The sequence below is a fragment of the Rhododendron vialii genome, chromosome 2a (genome assembly GCF_030253575.1).
Source record: "Rhododendron vialii isolate Sample 1 chromosome 2a, ASM3025357v1".
NCBI lineage: Eukaryota > Viridiplantae > Streptophyta > Magnoliopsida > Ericales > Ericaceae > Rhododendron > Rhododendron vialii.
The window spans coordinates 31,056,569-31,083,224 of NC_080558.1; the positions used below are offsets into that span (position 1 = coordinate 31,056,569).

The 26,656-nt window shown below is 38.9% G+C and overlaps 2 protein-coding genes across 4 annotated transcripts in view; one reads left to right on the forward strand and one right to left on the reverse strand.

Moving 5' to 3' along the window:
* LOC131312142 (negative regulator of systemic acquired resistance SNI1) overlaps positions 1-17,067 on the reverse strand; it is a 28,246-nt gene extending 11,179 nt beyond the window's left edge. The window contains exons 1-12 of one of the 3 annotated variants that reach the window (XM_058339915.1): positions 16,802-17,067; positions 16,611-16,677; positions 14,619-14,712; positions 14,435-14,521; positions 14,263-14,340; positions 7,956-8,027; positions 4,205-4,286; positions 4,080-4,129; positions 3,702-3,914; positions 3,546-3,616; positions 3,271-3,340; positions 2,621-2,686 (exon numbers count right to left, since the gene is read on the reverse strand). In XM_058339915.1, the coding sequence (XP_058195898.1) occupies positions 2,621-2,686; positions 3,271-3,340; positions 3,546-3,616; positions 3,702-3,914; positions 4,080-4,129; positions 4,205-4,286; positions 7,956-8,027; positions 14,263-14,340; positions 14,435-14,521; positions 14,619-14,712; positions 16,611-16,677; positions 16,802-16,907 (1,056 nt within the window). In that variant the 5' untranslated portion in view covers positions 16,908-17,067. Of the gene's footprint in view, positions 1-2,620; positions 2,687-3,270; positions 3,341-3,545; positions 3,617-3,701; positions 3,915-4,079; positions 4,130-4,204; positions 4,287-7,955; positions 8,028-14,262; positions 14,341-14,434; positions 14,522-14,618; positions 14,713-16,361; positions 16,461-16,610; positions 16,678-16,801 lie in introns of those variants that run through there. The other 2 variants (XM_058339908.1, XM_058339920.1) reach the window with 2 other exon arrangements.
* A 6,338-nt stretch (positions 17,068-23,405) lies between these two features.
* LOC131316301 (ethylene-responsive transcription factor ERF091) lies at positions 23,406-24,603 on the forward strand. The gene is given in 2 exon segments (XM_058345627.1): positions 23,406-23,885; positions 23,888-24,603. Coding segments are annotated over 2 exon segments (804 nt in total). The 5' UTR covers positions 23,406-23,543; the 3' UTR covers positions 24,350-24,603.
* The last annotated feature ends 2,053 nt before the right edge of the window (positions 24,604-26,656 follow it).

The following is a 26,656-nucleotide window of genomic DNA, read 5'->3' on the forward strand; positions in this document are numbered from 1 at the left end:
ACTGGTGAAGGGGGAATTTGATCCCGCCCTCTGTAATGACCATAAGGGAGAAAATTAGCTCCCCCATACGGTGCAACAATTGGCGAGGATCGGTGATGGGAAGTCGCCGAACCTGTACGTCCGGTGGAATGCTATAAATCCTCACAAATTCCTCATAAGCGCCCGGTGCACCGCTGAAGAATTGATTCTGATACGGGAACGGCCTCACCGGCCTCTTGCGCCCCTGAACCTCTTCCTGAGAGTTCGCAAATGGCCCTGGCTCATGATCGAAAGTTCTTAGAGTTTCCATATCCAGAGGATCGAACGCCATGACCGGGCATGGGATGCTCAACGGGTCGAGGGCTCTATATAATCGATCGAAGTGTGGTAGAACGCTCGCATCCGAAGGACTTCTCGTATTAACTCGTCGGCAGCGGGAGAAGAAGCCAAGCTATTGGAACTGTCCGAGGAGATATCAATGATCATCCGCCCCAACCTAGCAAAAGGGATATGCGACCTATTAGCTACATGCTTAGGGGGTTAAAAGATCTAACGCTCGGGATGAACTGGGCATCACTCCTCGGATCCCTTAGGTCACAGGCAATAATAGGATATCCTTCCTCGAGAAGAACACCTGGGGCCGGGAATTATCTCAATGGCCTCAAGGAGAAGATACACGTCAGAAAGAACATGAACAGTGCAATGAATAGTGCTAACCATGTTTAAGACGATGGCAAACTGCGTTTCCGCCTCATCGCGCCCAAAAAACAGCGTAAAACGCAAGAAAATGTCCAAAAACTAGAGATTAATGCAAAGAGATCAACATACCTGGGATTCGTGAGAAGATCCGTTGCCAAAACACTCCAAAATTCGATCTGAAGACGAAGAACAGCGACAACAGCAACAGAGCGAAGAGAGAGAAGGGAACTGTGCCTCCCTCTCCACCTACCCTTTTATAGGGGAGGATTTGAAGGGGCGTGGGGGAAACGAAGCGACGCTCCCCAAACCGTTAGATCTCCAACACGTGGCAGCAATCGGACGGTCCACACCGAAAAACCTGCATAAAAGTCGGAGTGCCTCTTACAGAGCCACTGGGTGGCTGACACATGTCCCCAACGCGACATATTGTACCAATCAACTGACACGGCACGTGCCGAGGCACTTGCCACCGTACGAAAGCCTCGCGATGATCGACATGTGGCTCCTAGGGCTGGGGCTATGCTCCTGGCAAGCACCGAAGCCGCTTTACGCTTTGGTTAAGGGCTGCAAGAGGTCTCCATCAATACGGCAGAGAATGGGCACTATCAACTCCCCTGAGCTTGAGGAAGGCGCTCAAGCGAGTTGAGGGGCTATTGTAGTGGCTTCGGAAATGGGCTCCAACCACTCACTGAGCCAAAATGCACCGAGCGAGTCCAAGAAGACCCCCGCTCCACATCGAGCATAGGGTCCCCCATGTCCCCTTGGAACATCGCTCGGTTGAAGGAGACCGCACGGGGTATGTCGCTATCTAGGGGGCGCAGAGCGTTCCCGACTCCGACTCCCCAAGGCCGCTTGAAGGAAGAAGGTTACTCTGGGAGGGCCCCATGCAGTTACGCCAGGAGAATAATCATTGGGGTCTGACCTGGCCATGTGCTCCGTAACCACCTTATCCCCTACATCGTGTATGATGTCACTCGATGCGGTTACCCGAACGTATTCTCCACGTGCTAGCTTGGAAGCCAAGCAAAGCAAGGTCTATAAATACAAAAGGACTCTAACCTAGAGAGGTATGCCATTCTACCCTAACCCTAGACCTATATACTTCTCCCTACATCTAACTTGATTGTCGGAGGGTCACTGGGCTTCCACAGCCCTAGTGACTTATTGCAGGTCAGGCAGTGGGCGAGCGGAGCAGAGGAGGAAGGAACCGGAACTGACCCACGATCAAGATCCCGATAAACCGAACCCCTACAACCCCCTGTAAGCTAATGTACATGATACTCAAGTAGATTCCTGTCAATACAACTCTAATGGGAACTTCGCAATGTTAAACCCATGCAAAAATTGAAGTGTAAGGAATTGGTAGGAAAATAAGTAGAATATTACCATCAGCATGAAATGAAAAAAAAAAAACCAATTAAAAGCTCTCCAATATTTCTATCTCATAAAATGGAAAAGGAACTAATCCACAATCTCTTTCTCCACTGCAATGTGGTAGTCCCACTCGAAGAGCTTAATATATCTAGAGCAACAGAACGCAAATTCATGTCCTTGAAAATTTTAGTTCATAAGGTGATCAAAGTATCCATCCCCTCTTGAATAATGATAAGTACACATCTAATCACAATGCGAAAGGATATATCCATCCCCTCTTGAAAAATGATAAGTACTAATGTGCCTCGCTCTTTGGAGGAAGTGGACATGTACAAATGGCTGCATTTAAGAACCATTATGAAATGAACGAGGAAGATACAATGAATGGAGCGTAGGACTCCACTCTCCTAAACTCAAATTCCAGGGGATTTTCTAATACTTCACTTTGGAAGCAACAGGAAAACATCATGGAGAAACTTTCAAGCCTTGAAGACATCACAAATCTACTGCCTTTTGTAGTGATCTGAATTTGCATGGGTTTGTTGTGAAAAATCAAAAGACCACTTACTTTAGCAATATACTTCTGAAAATACTGCAGAAGTATTTCCATCTTCCATTGGGGTTCATTAAAGACCTGCAAAACATTCCAAAGGTCAGCCAAGGGAAAGGGGGGGAAAGGTAAAAAGAACCCTGAGTAGCATAAGCAAGGCTTTCCACAAGCAACAGTTTGAAAAGCAAGTAGACAGTCATGCCACTGTAAACTAAAAACATATGCATTTCTTGGGAAGCTGGATGGAGCAACAATAGGTATTGCTAATGTAATTGTGCAACTTCCAAGGGTGAATGTTAAATATCAGATTACAACCATTTTAAGGAACAATAGAAGTGATTGAATGTTGATATAAGATGTCCCCAAACTGTCCAAATCTGGTTATGTTCAATTGCATAAGAAAATAGCAGAGTTGGTATGGCCCACAGCTTTCGTATAGGAGTGAATTTAGTTTAATCCCTTTAAACTAATGCTAGTTGGCAATCGCAGAGTGATTATCATGGGAAGATAATTGACAAAAGAACATGGATAAGAAATGACAGCTCTTGAGCAAAACTATAATATGCAAGTAACAACGAAATACTCTATTATAGGAAATGTTAACACAGCACCTACGCAAAGATACCCATAACACATCTGCGCGCGCGCACTCACACATAGACTTTCACCTGGAAAAATGGGGAAATTGCATCTCTGTTGTAAGTAAGTTCATCTTGAATAATTTCCACCACAGGGGTCCTGCACCATATCCAGTAGCTTTCACATTTCTTATCTTGACAGTCATATACGCAGGTGAAGAAAAATTCAATTATCATTTTCCAGTGCATACATGTGAACACGGGCACAAGTGCACAACCACAGAGAGAGAGAGAGAGAGAGAGAGAGAGAGAGAGAGAGAGAGAGAGAGAGAGAGAGAGAGATTTCCCATAAAACAAGTAAATACCTCACACCGTCAGCTCTGGTAGTAAGACCTTGAATATCTGCTTTCTTCCTTGATGTATCCAGCTCCATGGCCTAAAGGGTCCAATCTGGTTATGGTTAATGCTCAAAACTACAGATTCTTGGTACCTTTGAGCAAGAACGGTTTATTGACTCTTACCATCAGCAGAAATTTCTGCAAAGCTCTCAATAAACACTTTCTTACTTCAGGAAAAGAAATTGCACCAGCAGTATCAAGTGATTTGAATAGCTCCGCTGATGAGCTTTTTGGTAATGTCATGTAATCACTGTGTTCAGCATGAAGATGAGACATTTCACAGATAATTGATAGGCAGCCCTTAATTAAATCTTTGTAACTTATCCTTCTAGACCCCTGCAAAATAAGTTTCATAAAGAAATGCTTATTCAGAGGTATAACAAACATTTTTCATTTCAATGTATGACAATTACGAGGGAGATACTGTAATAGCAACCAATCTATAGGAAACAAAAGAGTAAAATTCATCAAAATTCAAGTATGCAAAACATAATAGCATACCAGAATCGTGTTGAGCAATGACACCCTGAGGAGGTTCCAATCCATATTTTCTGCAACAAAACAGAGAATTGCTGAACCCAGAGACCAAATAGAAAAGGAATTGATGACTTGACCAACCAACTTACCTTTAAACACAGAATTCCGAGGAACAAAATCGCCTTCAAGAACACTGATGAGATACTGGAGTAGTACCATATTCCTTAGGTACTGCCATATGGATTATGATTAAACTACTAGCATACTAAAGTTGTAGATTATGTAGTGCTGCAATAACTATACAAGGTTCTAGTTTCAGTACTAATAACAGAATTCATAGGCAATACTTGCATGAAAAAGCAAATAAATAGTTATGGATATCGCAGGAGGAAAGGACAACTTCACATTTATTATAATCAATGTTTTAGGTCCCTTGCACAATACAACAAAAAGGGATATAGGATAGATTCACTGATGTTTCTCTTTTCTTTCTTTTTTTCATTCGTTATCTTTTCTCGGGGTGCAGAGGGTAAACAAGGTTTCAAAGTAAAATCAACTGAAGAGGAAAGATAGATGAAGCCAGGGATAGTGGCCATCTACTGTACACTAGCCATCTACTTATCTTTATCATCACAAAAAGGGAAATTGAAAATAGCAGAAGTAGTTCAAGCATGAAAACAAGGGAACGTACTCATTTCATCTCACCAGGAATGTAGCATTTGTACCCATGGAAAGGACTATGGTTTCATGATAGGATGTAAGTGTTGGGAAGCTTCCTGTGATAGGATGGTATAACTTGCAACTTTTGGGTTTTTTGGACTCACAGCACACCACAGAACCATGAAATAAAATATTGCACACACCTTAAAGAAAATGAAACACAAAGAATTACGTGGCTCAGCCCAAATCAACCTACAGGCTCGAGTAATAATAAACTATAACATAGTTATTATACAAATGAGACAAGAACATAACCCCGAGCCCTAGAAGTTGTACCCACTTCCTCGCTCTTCGAATTTTTTTGTGACAGACCCCTCTCTTGCAAAGTCACACTTGACGATGCAAATATGCGATTGCCTGCGATATTTTTCTCTGTTCTCTGGCTTTCCAACCCAATAGCCATAGGCTATTTATAAAAGTCAAAACAAGAAATCAGCACAACACATAATATTGAATATTATTATTTTATTTTTATTTTTTGAACGGCCAAAAAATTTCATTAATCTTTGAAATTATTACAGAGACTAATAGGCTAAGGAGAATGGCAACAATGAGCCCAATTCGAGACCCAAACCCTTGGTTGGCAAGATGCCAACCAAGGAATCCCCTTTTGTATATTATTATGCTTAATATATCTTATTTATTAGATTATTATACTTATTATTAATGTTTTAGATGATATTGTGCGTAAGTTATGTTTTTATTGATTCCAGGTAATTTAGTATAAAGTGCATCTGTTGGCACCGAAATTTGGCTTGACCACTCGCGCGCACAAGAAATGAAGCTGACGTTGTCATCCCAAAATCCAAGTCGAAACAAAAAGTTTGACAGTCTCAGGGTCCCGATGGGACACCATTAAAAAATAGATCGAGAGCAGCGCAGAACAAAATGGTGCACATCAATGGGCCATTACTACACCTTTACGTGTAGAATTTTACATGTCAATAAAAGGAACTGCAAATATCAAATGCCCAAAAACAAAAGAATCCAGATGTTAAAAAGTCATGGGATTTGGATACAATTGAAGGCAAGACAACATGGAAAATGGAAATCAAAGCTCCTGTGCTTTGATTACAAAGGCATTCCATGACAACCATATTTGAGTCAGGTGGAAATATTATTGGGTGTTGTAGAGATCAAGTTGAAGGCATCAATAATGGGATCTTTACTTTATTGCAAGGCATCAGGTCCTCTCAAGCTCACCCCCATCCAACACTAAATCATCCTTTCTCAAGGTTGCATAGCACTGGATCATTTTTCCAGTCCACTCTCAGTCACTGTGCAACGGATGGGAACACAGTTATTACACATGGGTCAGAGCCTTTCAATTCGGCAAGGATGGAATTTAACCCCAGGCCACGTGTTGGCTCCCAAAGCATCCGATCGTACTTTGGTTTGGATCTCGGCCGTTGATCTATATCTCTCAATCCAATGTGCACACCACACCACACCAGATTCCAATTCCGTTTTATATTTCTAGTCTGTTAAATTATTAGCTTAAAAAGTAAAGATTGAGGTTCGGTTGTGAGCATTCGCAAACTACTCGGCTATTTCTCACACCAAACCCGAATCTAAGATTAGTCCTAGTTGTGAACTCCATCCAGATTGAAGGTTGAGCACCTTTGACCAACTCTGCCATACACATCTTTTTGGTACACACTAGTATTGATCTTTTCTTTAATCACTCAAAAATAATTATATTTATAGTAGTTTTTAGCCTTTCCTTGGCAAGTCCTTTGCCAATGGAGGGGTAGTCGTTATAGGCTCGGCCATGGGGTGAATACCATCCTTGGCCTAAGTAGTTCGATAATTCTCACCATTAAAATTAACTGTATGTAAATGTGTGGTCGAATTTCTCCTTAAATCGATTCGAAACTCATAAGTGTTAAGCCTTTGATTATGCGTCGACAGTCAACTCTGGCACGCATAATGCTTGGGTCGCTGTCCTTTTGAGGGTTCGACCAACTCCTTCAAGGAATTCAATCACATTTTAGCATAATCTTCCGGTCAAGCACACAAATTACCTATGGGACTTGATTGTGTAAATTAGTGAGATTATTGGATCACTTAGGCTATAGGTGGTGTAAACCCTTGGTCCAAGCCTTGCGGTAAAATACTTGCAAATCGTAGTTGAAAATCACCAAAAATCACTTAAACTCTAGGGTTGGCTACCTACAGCTACAAACCACCACTTAGACTGATTAAGCATCTCACTCCGATAACCAGCTCCCTGTGGATCGATCTCGGTCTTACAGAGTTATTTTGCAAGCGATTAGAAAGCCCTACACTTCCGGGCTAGACACTCAGGAATACTATCTTTGGTTGCAAGTAAAAGTCATCCAGTAGGCCACCTTCCTTCCATTTTTCACATGGTTTCTAACAAATCTATTTTATCAATCGTGAATGAATTGGCCTTAAGGCCCTAAATAGCCAAGGCCCCACATGACCACTATCTTGATAGCAACTATTGTTAAACATGGTTATAGTTGATGAATATGTTTCAATCTGCCTGCAAAAACTACAAAAATGGAGATGGGAGAAATGCCCAAGACTTTGCAAGAATAACTAACATAAATGTGACCACAAGTACTCAGAAGTCAAGAAGCCAATATAGGCTGGTTTTGGACCAATAAGTTGCTTTGACTTATTGGGTTGCCTTTATTCCAAAAAAAAATATCGCATTTGTTACTTTTATGTCAAACTTTTGTAGATTATTGATTCTTCTTGGCAAGAGGAATCGAAAAGTAAAATTTATGATCAAAATTCTGAATTTCAAAAATAGGTCAAAAAAATTCAGAATTTTGATCATAAATTTTACTTTTCCGATTCCTTTCGTCGAGACGAATCAATAATCTGCAAAAGTTTGACGCAAAACTAACAAATTCAAACTTTTTTTAAATAAAGACAAACCAATAAGTCACTTTGACTATTGGTCCAAAACAAGCCATGATGGCTTACCAAAAAGGTACCACAAAATCTAGCCCAAAAAATACTCCATTCCTTTGGTAGGTGCCTAGAAGTGGATTCTAAACAAGGCCTTATTTATCAAGCCTTTTGGAAAATGCAAACCAACAATTGGGCATGCAAGCACCCAAAGTTTCATGTAGCTATCTAAGAAATGTATTGTCACAAATTAGATTAATAAGTGACACTGAATTAAAAGCAGAAAATTAAACCAACCTTTGTTTCAAATTCTTCCATCTTTCTTCCAACAGCCGCTTTAGCTAGGTCTTGTATTAGAATTTCAAAACCCTGAAATTGAATGTGAACTTCAACAAGGGAGGACAACATTAATTGAGCTACTACAACATGTTAGGAATTGGTTAAATAAGTCTTGTATCGTTTTATCTCTTAATATAAATAAAAAGTCTTCATGTTAGGATTAATTAAAACTATACAATTTTTCTCTTAACCCTTACAACATGGTATCAGAGCCCCCTTTACCCTAACCCTAAAAATTTCTCTTTAACCTACTACCACCCATCACCACCCATTCGCCGCCGTCATTCCGCCACCAGTTCTCGTCTCCTGTGACCCTTGTGTACCAAAACCCTAGCTATCAGCCAACGAAACCCAAATTCAGCCCTCGAAATCAGCCTCAAAAACCCTTAATATGGTTCAACACAACTCCAAATCATGTGATTTAAGCTCGAAATAGCCTCAATCGTGTTCGAAATTTGTACCCATTGCTCGAAGCCCCACGCCCATTACTCGATAACCAATGTTCTAAAAGTCGCTAGGCGGTAGTCAGGCGGCTGGGCACCGCCTAGCACCTAGGCAGATTAAGTGGCGATTAATCGGCACCTAGACATTAGGCGGATTTTCTATTTTTCCTAAAAAAAAATTAAATATTCTCCTACCCCTCCCCAAGTTTTGAGAGCAAATATAACAACATAAGTAGAACAAAAGATTTTCTATTTTTTTAAATGGTTATTTGTTAACCATTTTGAATAAGGAGTTAACTGCTTTCTAAAATATGGAGTTAACTCTTGAATAGACATTTAAGCTAAGTACTTTCTAAATACCTTGCTGCATTTCCTTTCTAAGAAGAGAGAACGAGAATGAGACTTACAACCCCCAACCCCTAATGAAAAAGGAGAGAGAATGAGAATATTGAAGAGAGAGAGAGAGAGAGGGGAGACCGAGAGTTGCTCGACTGGTTGGGGCTTTTCAAATCGTTCCACTGTTTAGGGCTTTGATTTTTTTCGAACTGTTCGAAGACCGGAAAGAGTTATGTATGTGAAATATTACACCATAGGCCCTTATACTATATTACCATGACACTAAAGGGCTTAATTTCTTTAAAAAAACACCGTCGAGCCGCTTAATCGTCTGCCTAGCCCCGCCTAGCCGATTAATCGCGAGTTAGGCGCGACGGTGGGGTACCACCTAGCGCCGATTAATTGGCCATCTAGGCCGTCTTTTAGACCACTGCCGATAACCCCTGTAAACCACCCGAAACCACTCGGGACCACTCGAAACCCAAGACCCAGACCCTCCCCACCCTCATTGGCACATGAATAGTGCTCGTCAGCGCCGTCGGCGCCTGAACAAGTGTTTGAGACCTTACCCACCCCTTGTCGACTTCTTCTAAGCCCAATCGGGGTTGATTTCCACTATGTTGTTGTTGCATTTGTTGCTTCTTGTTCTCGGGTGATCTATTTCTTGTGTTCTGCTGCTCGATCTTCTCTGGTTTCAGTGGTTTGGTTCTACTGATTCATGGAGTGAAGTCTAGTTGGTAATTGCTTCTCTCACTATTTGACATTTCCTCCGTTGGTTGTTTATTGTTTCCTGTTGCTTCATGGAGTACACACTTGCTAATAATAGTTTCTCAAGTTCTGTGTTGGCATTTGAGTATTTTCGTTGTAGCCAATCCGTAGATTTCATGGCTACCTCTTGATTATTGGTTCAGTGTATTGTTGATTGGTACGTTTATCTTGGTTATGTCCGTTGGTCATCAATTGGACATTTGTATCTTCACTTGATTGGTGGTTCATTGATTATTGGTTCTTTTGGCTGTTTGTAGCGATGGGCTGCGGTACTGGTTCTGAATCTGTTTCTAGCTCTACATATGTTGTTATCTGGTCCTCGATTTCGTGAGAGGTTGTCCATTACCTCCATACTCTTGAATGGTCAAAATTATGCTATTGGGGCTAGGGCTGTTGAGGTTTATAATCGAGGTGATTGAGGTGAGACACAATTCCATTACCTCACTAATGATCCCCCCAGCAAACTGCCACGACATATGCTTCATGGCCAGTTGAGGATGCTCGGATTCGGGTTATGGAATAGTATGGGAGATCATATTAGTAATACTTTGGTTTTCTTAACTACGGCCAAACTTGTGTGGAAACAAGTTCAGCAGATGTTTTCTGGTATTAATAATCTGCGTCGCACATATGATGATCATCTAACATTTTTCTCTCTTGAACTTGATAACTTATCATTGGAGGTTTATTATGCCATGTTTTGCAGGGTTGGTGAAGAACTCAACATTTGCGAGCCCATTTCTTTGGATATTTAGGTTATGTAGCCCCAGCGTCAGCGCTTGCAAGTCGCTCAGTTTCTCTCAAGTTTACTTTCCTCATATGAGCATTCGGTCTCAGTTTCTGGGCGCTTGGGATTTACCTTCTCTCAGTGAGGTGTTCAGTCGCCTTCGCTAGGCTTTTGTATGTGATACTCATTCAGTTGATTTGACACCTTGTGCCCGGCCAGTTTTGATTACCATGGTTCCTAATGGTGGTGTTTTTTCTCGTGGTATTAACCGTGGCTGTCGAGACTCAGGGGGAGGTAGTTGTGATAGTTTCGGTCGCGATGCAGGTAGAGGTGGTCGTGGTTTTGGTTGTGATTCTGGGAGAAGTGGTCATGCGCCAGGCAAAGGCGGCCATCGCCGCAGTCGTGTGCCTTGCCATTGCACATATTGGAATGGTGATAACCATACTATTGAGTACTATTGGAATCTTCATAGCCGCCCCTCTGCCCATCAAGTAACAGTTTTTGAGGACAATGGACAAGCGTTGCCTAGTTCATCGACCAGCTCAGCTCTGCGTGTTGTTACTATTCCAAAGGATGAGTACCATTACCTAATTTCACCGCAGACTTATCATATGACATCTTCCTCCACTGCTACGTTCACTCAAAACATTTTCTCTTTTGCTAGTCTTGATTCTAATAATTCATGGGTTATTGATTCTGGTGCATCAGATCATATGAGATGCATCTCTACTCACTTATCTGGCTCTCACTCTCTTACAAAATCTTCTCGTGTTACCTTGGCGGACGGTTCCGCTACTAATATAGCTGGGTTGAGGTTCTATTATTCTAAATTATTTTCTTACATAAAACTATGTTTTACATATCCCTCGTTTTCCACAGTCTTATGTCTGTCAGTAAGCTTACCCAGTCCTTCAACTGTTCGATCACATTCTTTCCTAGTTATAGGGTTTTCCAGGATCTCCACATGAGGAAGAAGATTGGTGGCAGAGTTGAGCACGGGTGGTCTATACTACTTTGTCAATGGCGAGCTCCCTACATCTGTTGCACTTCCTTCCTCAGTCTCCCCATGTGAGAATCATTATCGTCTAGGCCACCCATCTCTTCAGAGCCTCAAAGAGTTGGTTTTGTCATGTCGTCGTCTTCAGTCTTTACCATGCAAAGTTTGTGAGTTCAATAAACATCATTGTGTTTTCTTTTCCCCTTAAGCAAAGAGTCATGTGTCGTGTCCTTTTCATTTAGTTCATTCAGATATTTGAGATCCTATACATATTCTATCACGTAATGGTTTTCAGTATTTTGTGATTTTGTGGATGACTTCCCTAGGCTTACTTATGTTTATCTTATGAAAGAATGGTCGGAGTTGTAGGTGAATATTTCTATAATACTGTTTACATTTTTTGATGAGCATGGTATTCTTCATCAATCCTCTTGTTCTCGAACTCCACAACAAAATGGGGTTGCTAAACACAAGTTGCGACATTTGTTGGAGGTTGCATGTGCTCTCTTATTCCAGATGTAAGCACCCAAACCCTTTTGGAGTGATACTGCTCTTGCTGAGGGATATCTTGTGAATCATATGCCCTCTCGAGTTCTTGGAGGCCAGATTCCCTATAGTGTTTTTCATCTTGATAATCCTTTTTTTTCTTTACCTCTTAAGATTTTTTGGTGTACTTGCTATGTCTATGCTCTTGATCCCGGTCGGGATAAGCTTGATCCTCGATCCATCAAGTGTGTGTTTCTCGGTTACTCTCGCACTCAAAAAGATTACAAGTGTTATTCTCCTACCCTATGTCGTCAATTTGTTTGTGCTGATGTTACTTTCAACAAGTTGTTACCCTATCTTTTCGTCTTCCTCTCCAAAGGATCAGTCTGAGTACATGCACATATTAGTCCCTTCAGGTATAACCCCACCGCCTAAACCATTGCAGATAAATGTTTGTCGTTATAAAGTTGCACTAACACCACCTCAGCCCACCGTTTCATCCTCTCCCCAGTTTCGAGATCTGGTTGCCGTTGATCAAGATTCTCTTCCCATTGCCCTTCGTAAAGGTATTCGGACTTGTATTACTTCCCATCCTATTGCTCAATTTGTTTCCTATGATCACTTGTCCCCCTCCCTACATGCTTTTACCACTTTTGTCTTTGTTCCTAATACTGTTTAAGGCCTTGTCTATTTCTGAGTGGTGGACAGCTATGGAGAAGGTGTCTACTCTACATGATATGATATTGGGATTTGCGAGTTGGTCCCTCTTCCTTTTGGAAAGTCAACTATGGGGTGTCGCTAGGTGCTCACTGTGAAATATCACCCGACGAGTCTGTTGATACAAAGCTCGCTCGTTGCAAAAGGCTACATGAAAACCTACGGTGTTGACTAAGCTAAGACCTTTTCTCTTGTTGCGAAGCTTGGCTCTGTCGGCTCCTTATTTCTCTTGCCGCCAATCATGGTTGGCCCTTATTTCAATTGAATGTCAAGAATGGTTTCTTTCATGGCGACCACCTTGAGGAGATTTATATGGAGTAACCACCTAAGTTTGTTGCTGAACGTTCACAAGTATGTCGTCTTCAGAAAGCTCTTTATGGGCTTAAACAATCTCTTAGGGCCTAGTTTGGCAAATTTAGTGATGCAATTTTGAAATTTGGTATGAGTCATTATCAATCTGATCATTTGATTTTCTCCCTCATATCTGACTGAGGGAAAGTATTATTGATTGTTTATGTGGATGATACTATTATTATTGGCGATGATCAAAAAGGTATTGATGAGTTGTAGGTATTTCTACACAGTCAATTTCATACAAAAGACCTGGGAAGATTGCGATATTTTTTTTGGGTATTGAGGTGGCACGATCTAAAGATGGCATTAGTTTGTCACAGAAAATATGTGCCAGCAGCCAGATACTCTTGATGAGACTGGTTTATTAGGGTCAAGGCCTATGATACTCCTTAGGGTCAAGGCCTATGATACTCCTATGGTGGTTTATTAGGGTCAGGCCTATGATACTCCTTAGGGTCAAGGCCTATGATACTCCTATGGATCCTAATGTCAAACTGTGTGTTGATCAGGGGGAGTTGCAATCTAGCCCTGACCAATGTCGTCCCTTGGTAAATTAAACTATCTTACTATTATGCGTCCTGATATCTCGTTTGCAGTTAGTATTGTGTGTCAGTTTATGTCTACTCTACACCTTCTACATTGGGAGGCTGTTCTTAGAATTGTAAAGTATCTCAAGGCTCATCCAGAACGTGGTCTGGTTTATCGAGCTAATGGTCACCTAACGTATTGAGGCTTTTACTAATTCTGATTGGGCAGGAAGACCATCTGACAGGAGATCCAATACAAGATATTGTGTCTTTATTGGTGACAATCTTGTCAATTGGAAGAGTAAGAAGCAAATAGTGGTTGCACGGTCTAGTGCAGAGCCATGTGAGATAATACGGGTGCAATCTTTTCTTGAGGAGATAGGATTCAATGTGCAATTGCCTATGAATTTGTATTGCGATAATCAAGCAACAATTCACATTGCATCCAATCCGGTATTTCATGAGAGGACTAAGCATATTGAAGTTGATTGTCATCTAGTGTGTGAGACGTTAGCTGGTGGTGTGGATAGCTACTCCCTTTGTCTACAAGTGTTCAGTTGGTTAACATGTTACTAGGTCATTGTTCAAGTCCCGGTTAGAGTTGTTATGTAACAAGCTGGGACTTTGTGATATCTATTCTCCAGTTTGAGGGGGAGTGTTGTACCGATTTATCTTTTAATATAAATAATAAGTCTTCGTCTTAGGGTTAATTAACACCCTATTTACTCTCTCTCTTTTCCCTTACAGCAGAGTTGTACAGACAAAAGACTTTAAGAATTAGGCAGAAACAAAACTGCCATCTAAAGTATACAGAAAAAACAGTACAATATAACTCAAATAGTGCACAGAAAAGTTTTTATTTACAATGAACTCGAATGTAAAAATGAACTACAAAATTTAAGCAACTCACAGCGAAGTCCAGTGATCCAGAATTTTTATTAGCATCCTCTCTCTCGCTGTCTGAGCCAGAGATAAAAGGTGACCAGGCCTAACATGCAACAGACATAGCAAGGACTACAAAGTGACACACATGCTAGCTCATTGCAACATAAAAAATAAAAATAAAAATAAAAATGTCATACCTCTTCAACCACAACCAGTTCAGGAACACTACTAGGTGACGGTATCTCTGACTTTTCCAATTTGGATGCATACACACGAGGAAAGTGCTGCAACAAGGATAAATGAAAAACAGAGGTGCTTAAATATTTGAGCTCGTAAAACATGAAAATTTCCGAAGGTGAACAAGCAAGGACAATTAAATACCTTATCTAGCTCGGTTAGAAGCCGATAACTTGCCATTATTAGTTCAAGTGAATTATCTTCCTTCAAGATTTCAAAAATTGCCTCACACATTTTTCTGTTTGACCAATTTGCATATAATCAGATAGTAGAGAGAGATGTCATAATATATAATAACAAACTGGGCCACTAAAACTTTGCATATCCCGTAGTCTCAAATCACAATAAGCTCACAGATCAGTTGTAAAAGAAATACAAGCAAATTGTGACCTCCTGCAAGACATAAGTTCCTCAGGACCTCAACATAAATGAGACCTTTACACAAACCCAAACCATCCAATTGATGATCAAATATGAACATCACCTACACGGTAAAAAATACTACTCCCTCCGTCCCATAATATTTGTCCGGTCCGCAAAACGGAGACGTAAAAATAATACTATTTTTGTAAGAAAAGTTGAAAAAAAATTCAACAATTTACTAGATCTCGACGAGTTCTTTTAACTTATGAAAAAAATTTTAATTTTTTCTCGAAAGAAATGCATTATTTTGTAGTCCTCGTTTCGCGGACCGGACAAATATTATGGGACGGAGGGAGTATTAGTCTCGGAATTTGGTATAGCCACCAGGGAAAAAAAAAACTGTTTTTTTAAGAGTTTAGCGACAAGAGAAAATCAGTTTTCACTTCAGAGCAGAGGCGAAAGCAAAACAATCTAGAAATTAAACTATCCAGCATCTCCGCCTCAGAGAGCACACAAGTAAAGAGTCCATTAAGGTATATCAAGGTGCACCTTGACCAAATATGAGGATTCTTTATGCTGAAACACACTAATAATTCCCAAAGCATGAACTGCCTATGACGACAAATTTAGGTTTTAGTAATGTTTCAGCCATGAAAATATCAACTGAAGTGCAAGTGGCACATTCATAGAAGCACTCAGTTCTAATATCTCGAGCCAAGGTCAAAACAAATACAAGCATTGTACTGTTTCAGTAGCACCACAAATCACACCTCTTCATGATAAATTAACCTACATTATCCAAGGCCTACAATTTTCCTGAGCAAGGTAACAAAATTCAACCATGATACAACCTTTGGAAGCTAAAACCTAACCATCACATGGCTGAACAAGGAGATATCAATGAAAGCACAGACTGAAGTGAAGAGTCATGCTACAAACAAACATTTCAACAACATCAATTTACAGATCGTGTGGTAGTTGAATTGTACCTATCATATAGAGGAAAAAGATTGTTCGATACATTTTCCCATAATAAATTTAAAAAAAAAAAGAACTTACTTTGCCTGTGCAAATGAACTACTGTTTATATATTTTTGTTTCACTACTTCCACTCTTTTTCAAACAAAATTTTTAAGGGAAGTTTATGCTTAAGAAAACATCACGGTGAGTTGGCCATAGCCATACCAAGATGGGTTCTCTTTCCAAATATTGGAATTTGGAAATTATCAAAACATTCAATTTTATGCTACTGCATGTAACCCCTCCCATATAATAGTAGTGTTTCGGCATGCCACCTCTGGTTCTAAAAAATATAACTTTACGCTAAGGAAAGTCGATTAAGTACTTATCAGTATCCGAATAATATGATTTTTCCACAATTGTTGAAAAATAGCGAATAGAAGATACACGGTTCGATCGTGAAAATATTATCTCAATGAGTCTGATTTAAAGACCGCAAAATAGTTGAACCAAGCCTTTATTAACAAAAAACAGAATCCAAGTCAAAGCTGATTTTAGGTTTACCCATTCTTTTCGTATTTTAACAAACAACATGCAACAAATTGAAGTGGACTGGACTCCCATCAAGCCGCGCCACCCCGCATCCAAATTCTAGCTCTGCAACTATACAACATCTCAGAAATAAATGTCTATCCACATTATGTGTGTGTGTGCGTGTGTCTATACACACACACACACACACACATATATATATATATATATATATATATATATAGAGAGAGAGAGAGAGAGAGAGAGAGAGAGAGAGAGTACTTGGTTGGGGCAATTCCATTTTCTGGAGCGATAGAAGCAGAGCGAACAGCTTCAATAAATGCAAGTCCTGTACGATAGTGAAAGGAACAAGTATACGTTCATTCATAAAGAAACACAGTTGCAAAATTCGGTCAGAAAGAGCTATGTGTGTGTGTTTAGAGAGAGAGAGAGAGAGAGATGTGTGTACGCACTGTCGTCTATAAGGTCTTGGGTGTCTTTCTTGAATCCGGAGGCATCGAGTATGGTCATGGTGTTCACTTCGATTCCTCTGCTTCTTTTTATTCTCTGGTTCTCCATTTTCCAATTCTACCGAAGAAACCCTAGCTAGTTCTTCTTCTATAATCTCTCTACAAAGTAGGAGTACTACTAATACGAACAGTCACTCAGTAGTCACGTCAGTCTCTGTAACACTGACGCCAAATTGATTTCGCGCCTAAACTGATAGTTATCGCGATCCGACCTCAAAAAGGTCAGAAAAAAATGGTAGGAAAAATGCAAACCCACGCCCATAAAGTATATGATAAATGCAAAAAGTACATCATCAATATCAAAAAAATGTAGAGTGATATAAGTGAGATTTGTATTGATATTCGAACATATTTTTTATTATATAATGAGAAAATTTTAATACACACAAGATTATAATGACAAATTAAATAGAGACGGAAGAAGTATTATAGATAGCCAAAGGGAGGTTAGTTATCGCTGGGAGGGTGTATTTTTTGGCCTTAACTTAAACTTAAATTTAAAATGAGAATTTATTTTTATTTGAATTTTTTTCGCATTTGTTGGTTTTGTGCCAAACTTTTGTCGGTGCGAAGAATCGAAAAAGTAAATTTTTTTTACTTTTACCCAAGTATTTTGATAAATAACCACTTTTTAGCGCAAAAGTGACAATATCCGACAAAAAATTGGCGCAAAACTAACAAATGCAAAAAAAATTCAAATGAAGACAAAATTCTCATTTTAAGTTTAGGCTCTGTTTGGAACTTTGGAAAAGGAAAGGAAAATAAAATAGAAGGAAAATGAGAGGAAAATGGGAGAGAAAATTTACTATTCACTACACTCAAAATTTTTATTTTCTTTTCTCTTTCTCTACAATCAAACAATAGGAGGGAAAATTCTTTAATTTTCCTTTCTTTTCCTTTATTTTTCCTGAGTTCCAAACAGAACCTTAAGTTTAGGCTAAAAGAATGCACCCATTAAACCTAGGTCTCTGGGATGGAAACCGAGTATTTGTATTCATTGTGCCCGTAGATTAATTATTTCTATCGTTATTTTAATTAAGATTTTCCCTTCCTTTTGCGTGTCTTTTTTGCCTTATCTGAAATTTACATGGTTGGGGAAAAAAATTCCAACGGTGAATGAAGGAAAGAGTGAGGGAGAGGGGATTCATCGAAAAGTAAAAAGATGCCGAATATATTTGAAAAATGTCCCCAAAAAGTATCATAAGGTCTAAATTTGAATTTCCTTTTCTTTTCAATTTATTTTAAATTGGGTTGGGATTTTCCCTTTTTCAAATAACTTTAAACGAGCCAAATCAGTTGACTCCAAAATATGGACCATAAGGTTTTAAAAGTTCAGCATAACAAAGAAGTTGTGCCGGGAATTTTTGGTACAATTCAACCAATATTGCCAGAAAATACTCTTTTTATCTCAAATTGCCGGCCGCTACTAGTAGTATGAGCGATTCGCTTATAAAAAATAATGTACTTTGTATGCAATTTTGTAATGATTCAACTCAACTGACCTGCTAACCATTCGTCTAATTAACTACACGGCTCAAAAAATTAACCTCAAGTTATACAGTAGCTGGCCGGCCTTAACTTATATATTGCTTCAACTTCCACTTACCCACCGATGTGGGACTTTATTCCCAAGGGAGTTCTCACAAATTTTTCGAATTTCGTTACACCAAATTAAAAAATTATACACCAAAGTATTCTAGTTTTCAATCCAAAAATTGTTCTATATTCCGAAGGAGGCCGCCAATTTGAAACACAGGGAGTAACAAAATAGCACTGTTTTGACAAAAGGAAACTGGCTTTTTCTGTGACAAAACTTTCCAGTGGGTTAATCAATATTCAATAGAGATAGTTTGGAACAAGCCTTTTTAGTTCCAATCTCATTTCTTCACAAAGCTCATAGACGAGGTAGCTCAGATGACAAACAAGATAAGCCCTTGAATGGCTTATTTATTTTTTTGGTCCTCAAAATAATACTTTTGTCTCATTTTCGTCCCCAATATAAACATTGAAGACATTTAGTCCCCAACGTATTAATTTTGTGCCAATCAAGTCCCCAAGTCTAATGCCATGAGTCCATCCGTTAAAATGAGAGGCATCCTCGTCATTTTGCCCACCAAAAAATTTCTGTAATAGAAAAACACGAAAAAAAGAAAAGAAAAGAAGGCAAGTTTGGAGCGACAGCCATGGTCGCCGGCTACCCCCACCATCCTCCTCTCCTTTTCTCCTTCCCCTCTCTTCTTTCTCTTCCTCATATCCTCTTTCCCACCTTCTCCTCTCTGCCCCTCTTTCTTAGCCCTTTTGTGACCGAAGAATACAAGAGCATCCGCTAGATTTAAATCAGCCACAGGAAATAAATCCAACACCGACCTAGAATTCTTTACCAAATCAATTAGCCATGTAAGAGCATCTCCAGCCTTCATCCATATTTTTCTTCAAATTTGAGTCAAATTTTGGGTAAAAATCCATTTTGGGTAAACACATTTCCAACCATCAAACCCAAATTTTACACATCTCTCTCTTTTTCTCTCTCTCTAACTAGCCATTGAAGAAATGGGTCAAGGCAAAAGTTGTCTCAGATTTGGGCAAAAAAATGAGTAAAACACAAAATGGGGAAATGTTTGGGTCAAAGATTGGAGAAAGATTTTTGTGATTTTTACCCTATTTTTAAATTTGAGTCTTAAAATGGATCATGGCTGGAGATGCTCTAACCTTCAATTAGCAAAAACAAACCATTGGTGTACAATGTTCTTTTTTGAAATCTCTGCTACCATATACACGGGGTTTACAGTAGTAGCAATACCGCCGATTGCGATGACTGCGATGAAACAGATGGGGAATTGGATTAAGTTGGGGGCGAAGATAAGGACGACGTCGTTTTTCTTGATACCAAGGCATGGGAGAGTTCGGAGACGGCGGATTTGAATAGGGAGAAGGTGAGGGTGTGCCAGATTCAGCGTCGACGAGGTCGGGTTTGTCGGATAAGGGGAGTTTTCGGAAGATGAATGAGACATAAAGAGGTTAGGTGCGTTTGATTGGATGGAATAGAATGTGAATAGGAATGAAATAGAATTGGAGGAATTGAGAATGGAATAATCATTCACATTCTTATGTTTGGTTGTGCTTAAGAATAGTCATTCTCATCTTCAATGGAATAGTGTGACAATAGCAATTTTTGGAGTGGCAATAGCAATTTTTGGAGTGGCATTTGTAATTTTTGGTGTGGCAATAGTGAATGTTGGAGCGGCACTAGTAATTTTGGCGTGACACAGAAATGGAATAACAATTCCTTAGTTTTTTTTGGATGGAATGACAATTCATTTACTAAGGTGAATAGTGATTCAATTTGGAATCATTATTCCATTATTCAATAGTGAACCAAACATTAGAATAAGTAAATCATTAGAATGACTATTCCACTCCAATATTGATTCCATCTAACCAAACATAAGGTTTGGGGCAAGAAGTAGAGGAAGAATGACTATTCCACTCCAACCTTGATTCCATCTAACCAAACATAAGGTTTGGGGGCAAGAAGTAGAGGAGGGCGAGGTGATTTGTCTATGCATCTTGCCCATAACCAGATTTCTCCATCTGGGCTTATTGTAGTTCTGGATTTTGGAAGGGCTCAAGGTCAAGGGGGTGTTTCTACAGAAATATTAACAGGGTATGTTTGTTTGTCCTTCGTGGGTGGGGTGTTCCGGTGACTATGGCGGAGAGAAGATAGGGTGTGCAGGCGACCATGGCAGAAAACTTTTCATTTTCTTTGACAGAAATTTGGGGTAGGCGAAATATTGAGGATGCCCCTCATTTTAATGGATGAGGCTCACAACGTTAGACTTGGGGACTTGATTGACACAAAATTGATATTTTGGGGACTAAATGTCTCCAATGCTTACATTGGGGACGAAAATGAGACGGAAATAATACTTTGAAGACAAAAAAATAAATAAGCCGCCCTTGGATTAAGTGAAAAAATTAGAGCCAATACCACAATCAAGGCAATGTTGGTAGTATATATGGTTACTAAGTCAAGAGCAAAGATATGAACACGATTTTAGAATACAACTCCGAACAAATTGTGTTTGGAGTTGTGTTTTGAAATCGTGTTCCTAAACTTTTTGTTAGTGTAATGCCGTTTGGTTAATGATGTGTTGCTCTAACCAAGTTTCATTTTTGTCAAATACACTGTATCTTTTTTTTTTGGGTAAAAAAAATACACTGTATCTAGTCTCCCACACAAGTGTGTTTTCATCAATCATTTTGCTTCACCAATAAGCAATTAGGTGACTTTTGCCTGAAATACCCAACTGGTAGTTTATCCCTCCCTTTACTCTAGGTGGTAACACTTGAGCCCCCGAAAATGGCATGAGTTGATTTTTGCAATCTGAAAGGATACACATGTATGGCTGTGTTTGGATTGTGGACATGGACATGAGGGTGTTTAATTATCTCAAAGGAAAGAAAATAAATTGATATCCAAGTATCCAACTATGAGAATAAATTATATATACATCACAAGAATTACATGACAATTTTATCGACAGTTCAACTATGTATCCACAGAAGTACGACTAAGGGTAACAATCAACATCAAATACACTAGGTACGTAGAGTAACCCAAGAAGGAAATCTACGGGAGAATTGATCAAACTCTTTAAACTTCGGTAGAGATTGATCCATGACCTTTCACTTAAGAGTGCATTGGTGATCAAATGAACTAGTCTAGTTGATTTTAAAGCACAACTAAAGATATAAATACACCCGCCATATTAACTTGTTAATAGACTTTAACCCAATGGGAAATACTACAATATACACCACTTATTTGGGTGTGTATTATATGCACCCCCCAAAATATTATAAATTATAGAGAAAATGTTACGAATTGTATAAAAGTTACGAGATACACCAAAATATTACGAATCGTACTGTTGAAAGGTTATGAATTTTAGAATAAAGTTACGAAACACACTAAAATGTTATGAATGAACCATAAAATATGTGCATATGATACACCATTTTAAAAAGCGTGTATTGTAGATTTTCCCTAACTCCAATGGGTACAACAGGTTGTAAGTGACCACACTACTTAAGGAAGTAGACCTGGTAATTAAACGCCATGCATAACCATAGCTACGGCTGTAACGGGTCTTGATTTTGCCAGGTCTACGCGTGTGGTAAGGTGTACATAGACCTAGTAATTCCCTCGCTATTGCTTATCATAGAAGGAAAGGGTGAAACATACTTCACTCGAATACCTTGTCTGGAATCAATTATCGATCCCTGGGCTCTAGTCATGCATATTTATATAGTCATGTGTTTGAAGGGAATGTCTGGTAACCACATGCAGCATGGCTTTGAACCCTTTTTCTTAACCAAGAATGCCCATGGAAGCAAGGATTTCTGGTAGCCCTTGTTAAGTGAGAAGTAACTCCCAGGACATACATTACTATCTTCAAACATTCCCTCTCTTCCCCTGTTTGTCATATAAGTACACAAGCAAACACCCTTAAATTTGTAGCAACATGAAAATAATAGGTCAAACATGATCGTACTTTGTCGGGTATTACTAATGCCCCTGGTAATGCAGATTATTTTCTTTTCATCATTCCTCACTTGTAAATTTCTACAGATTTTGAAGGTATTTCGTGGCAATTTTTAAAACGTACAAATAGATTTTAGGTGGCAGCTTTATATAACAAGTGCATGACACTAACTCCATCCCATAATTTAGTCTCTTAAAGAATAGCTGTGTCATTTTCGCACAAAAGATAAATGTTGTGTTTGAATGGGTTTTTGAGTTTGGCTTTTGGGGTAATGAGTAGAGATAGAAATTAGGATAATGATTGGAGATAGGGATAATAAGTGGAGAAAGATAGAGAAATGATAATAATGATTGGAGATATGTGTAATAAGTGGAGAAAGAAATGAGAATAATGATTGAAAGTATGGATAATGAATGTTTTTTTAGTTGATTTTTTTTTTTTCAAAAAGCAAACCAAACAAAGCATTACTCCAATTTTTTAAATTACTGCTGAAATTTTTTAAAAATATATATGCACAAAAGTGCTTTATTTTTAATTTAAAAATAACACAACTTGCTGTAGTGAGCTGAAATTATCGGACGGAGAGAGTTAGGAATTTGATGTCATTATCCCTGTCCTGGTAGTCTTTGTAACAACTTTAGAGATTAATGAAAATTTTCTTTGCCATTAAAAAAAATAAGAATACACCAAAAAAAAGGGGTTCTATTGCGAAGACAATAACAAATTCAACCAATACACTAACGAGATTGTCCAATTCCCTGCTCTTTTTTTTTGCTTCTTATGACAATCACCATTGAGTGCAGGAAGAATTTCCAATAGAATAAATAAGAAGATAGCTTCTACATAGAATAAATCCTTAAGAATGATGAGTACAACCAAAGTTCAACGAATGACCATTAAAGTATAGCTCTAAATGTTAATATCCTCCTTCAATATATTTAGCTTGTCCTTCAATTTAGCTTGTCAATAGTTTGCAAAACAAGTTTCTAACTGTGTTCCGATTCTTTGTGTAGATAAAGCATATCCCTGTGGCTGTGGTTATAATTGTAGAAGGAGAAAAAACGCAACTTGCACTATGTATTACGCGTAGAAATCTCCTTAATCCTCTAGTTCGTACAAGTTAAAGGAGATTTCACTTCATGGGAGACAACATGGCTGAAGCATCCTCCGAAGCAATCTTAGAGGACATGTGGGCGAGTTTCATTGCCCAGAAAGAACGAGAAAGGAGCACGAAGAAAACATCCCAATTGCCCAAAGAATTGGAAGAATTGCCGAGTCTTGATGCCAGAGATGGATCAATGGAGATCTTACAAAGGCTTCCAAGCCTTGGGAGGTGGTTATCAATGGGGGCCGAGGCATGGGAAGAACTTCTAAAGGAAACAAGTACTCATCCTCTTAGCAATACAGGACAGTCACTTGGTCTTGATTTAAAAAGCAATGATGCAAATTTGAAACTGAAACCGAATGGTATGAGAGTAGACACGGTCACACGGCAGTTACTAAACGTTATAGGGGAATGAGAAAGAGGCCGTGGGGAAAATACGCGGCAGAGATACGGGATTCGACGAGGAAAGGAGCTCGGATTTGGCTAGGGATTTTTGAAACAGCTGAAGAAGCTGCTTTGGCTTATGACAAGGCTGCAATAAGAATTAGAGGCACCAAGGCATATCTCAACTTTCCACTTGAGACCATTGCTTGCTCACAAAATCATGGTTTGAATTGTTCATCAACAAAATTCCACCGAAGCAATTCCTCTGCTTACCCGTTTGGTGGGTGTGCCAAAATCAGTTCAAATCCCAGAGAATACGAAGAAAATACGGGCTTTATTGTGACTGGACAATCACCATTTAAGAAAAAGGAAACACTTGCGAATGGCTTTGATGATGTTTTGGAGTTACAGGATTTTGGGAATGATTATTTGGAGAGTTTGCTTTCCTTTGCGTGACTAAAATCCTCTTTAACTATGTGTAGCCATATCCGTAGAATTGTACATACCCAAAATGCATGTACATGTGTACACAGATACAGTTGCAACCTGTGTGAAAATAATCTTATCCAGACATGTGTACAGGTTTCATGAGGTTGATTGTGAGCAGAGAAGACTACAAATTTACCCTCCATGTGGCATGTATATAGGAGTATCAAATCAGAAGGTTGTATATTACAGTATGAAGGATTTGAAGTTTGAAGTTTCTCATCACTTATGTTTTAACTTAGAGGTGGCAAATGGACAGGTTTGGACGAGTTAAAATGGGTCGTGGGTTTAATATGGACGGGTTGAATACTCGTCGATAGGATACGGATTGAAATGGGTCAGGTCAAGTTTAGGTCAAGTCATACTCAAACCCAACCTGTTTTTTTCCTTTCTCTGAAGGTGGTATCTAGCTGTTAGACTCTTTTTTCTGGGTAAGTCTAGCTGTTAGACTCTGTTTCTTTTCATTTCATCCTTGCCAAAAAAAAAATTACCTGCATCCCCCATTGTAATTTCCAATACAAAGCTATCTTCATTTCATCCTTGCAAATGATCAACGTAAGTTACGTAATCAGATATTTTAGGAGAATAAAGCTATGGCGAAGCTTTCACTGAAGCAAATACTGGAGCTTGTTTTGGCTTAAAAAGTATAGTGACTTTTTCGTTTGTCTTTATTCAAAAAAGAATTCGCATTTATTAGTTTTGCATCAAATTTTTGTGACTTATTAATTCATTTCGATGAGAGGAATCAAAAAAGTAAAAAATTATGAACGAAACTCATAACTTTTTGAATAAAGACAAAAATAAGTAAAAAAGACGGTCTATTTTGACGGTAGCTGAAATCCGGCCTTTTCTTGTTCACAGTGGAATAGTTCCTTAACGCCGCATTCCAAATTCAATATACACTCTACGATCTTATAAATTCATTGATTTTAATATAGTTTTTAACAACTTTGGTATTATCGGACAATAATTTTTTTTTCCCAATTTTATCTCCAGTATTTATACTAGCTTTAATTTCAAAAATTCCGGAAATGCAGTGATTTTCCCAAAGAAGACGAAGAAGATAGTCCAGTGGACAGGGGAGCTAGCCATCTGCTATCAGCAACGGTAGACAATACTTTCGGGAATTAATTTGCAAACCCCAAGTTTGGATTTTTTAATTCTAGCCCACATTAAACTCATTTTCAACCCATCTAACCCATTATACAATACAGGTGAGTTGAGTTCGGTTATAAGTAAACGGATTCGGGCGGGTTAAAAAAATGGGTTGGAATTGTCACTTCTACTTTAACTATATCAAACCGCACCTCGAAAAGGGGAAAAAATAAAAAAAAGATTAATGATGAAGATTTTAGATCCCTAATTGGATTATTGAGGTTGGTTACATGATTTCTCTTTGGCATTCCAATCTTGTCTTTAACCAAACCAAATCAAACCAATATCTCCTTACTCTACTGTACCTCGACTTATTTTCAATCGGTGTTCGTGTGACCCAATCAATTCATGAACTTTTACATTTCAATTTCTCTCTCCTAGTTTTACCTCGAATATATGATGTGTGTGTATATCTACCTAATAAAACACAAGGGTGTGAGAATCACACAAATACAAGTTGAAAGAAATGGCTGAAATTCATTTGATCCAAGGGTTGACAAGGAACTTTGCAAATGTAATGTAAGTGCCCACATTCTTTGTAGTAATTGCACAAATGTCACCGATCTTCCAATTCCAAAACTCTATACGCAAATTGATAGTTCTTTGTAGCTAGCTTAAAAGTTTAGTTGGAGAGTGCCGTAAGTACGAGTAATTCTCTTTCGTGCCACTAAGAAGAGAATCACATACTACACACTAATGAATCGATTTAGTGTTTAAGCCACTAGCTAGCATGTGCCTTAGGCACGGGCAATTCCAACCGGGGTGCATAGTATCGTAGACACGGGTAAGCACTAGTATGTGTGTGTGTATACATATATATATACACACAGTGTGTTTGAAACATGTTCGGAACGTGATTTTATGTTCCGGATTTCTTTTCAGATCCAATCGCCCAGATTTTCTTATGTTTCGGATTTCTCATTTCCCAATCGATTTGCGATAATTCGAGCCGCTCAATGTATTCGGAACGTGATTTTAAAGGTACCCCCAAGAAATCAAAAAAAAAAATTGATTGGTAAGGGCTTGATCCGAGTAGTTTTTTACTAAACCGTTCAACAAAAAAATGTTCGGATCAAGCCCTTCCCGATCATTTTTTTTGCTGATTTCTTATAGGTACCTTTA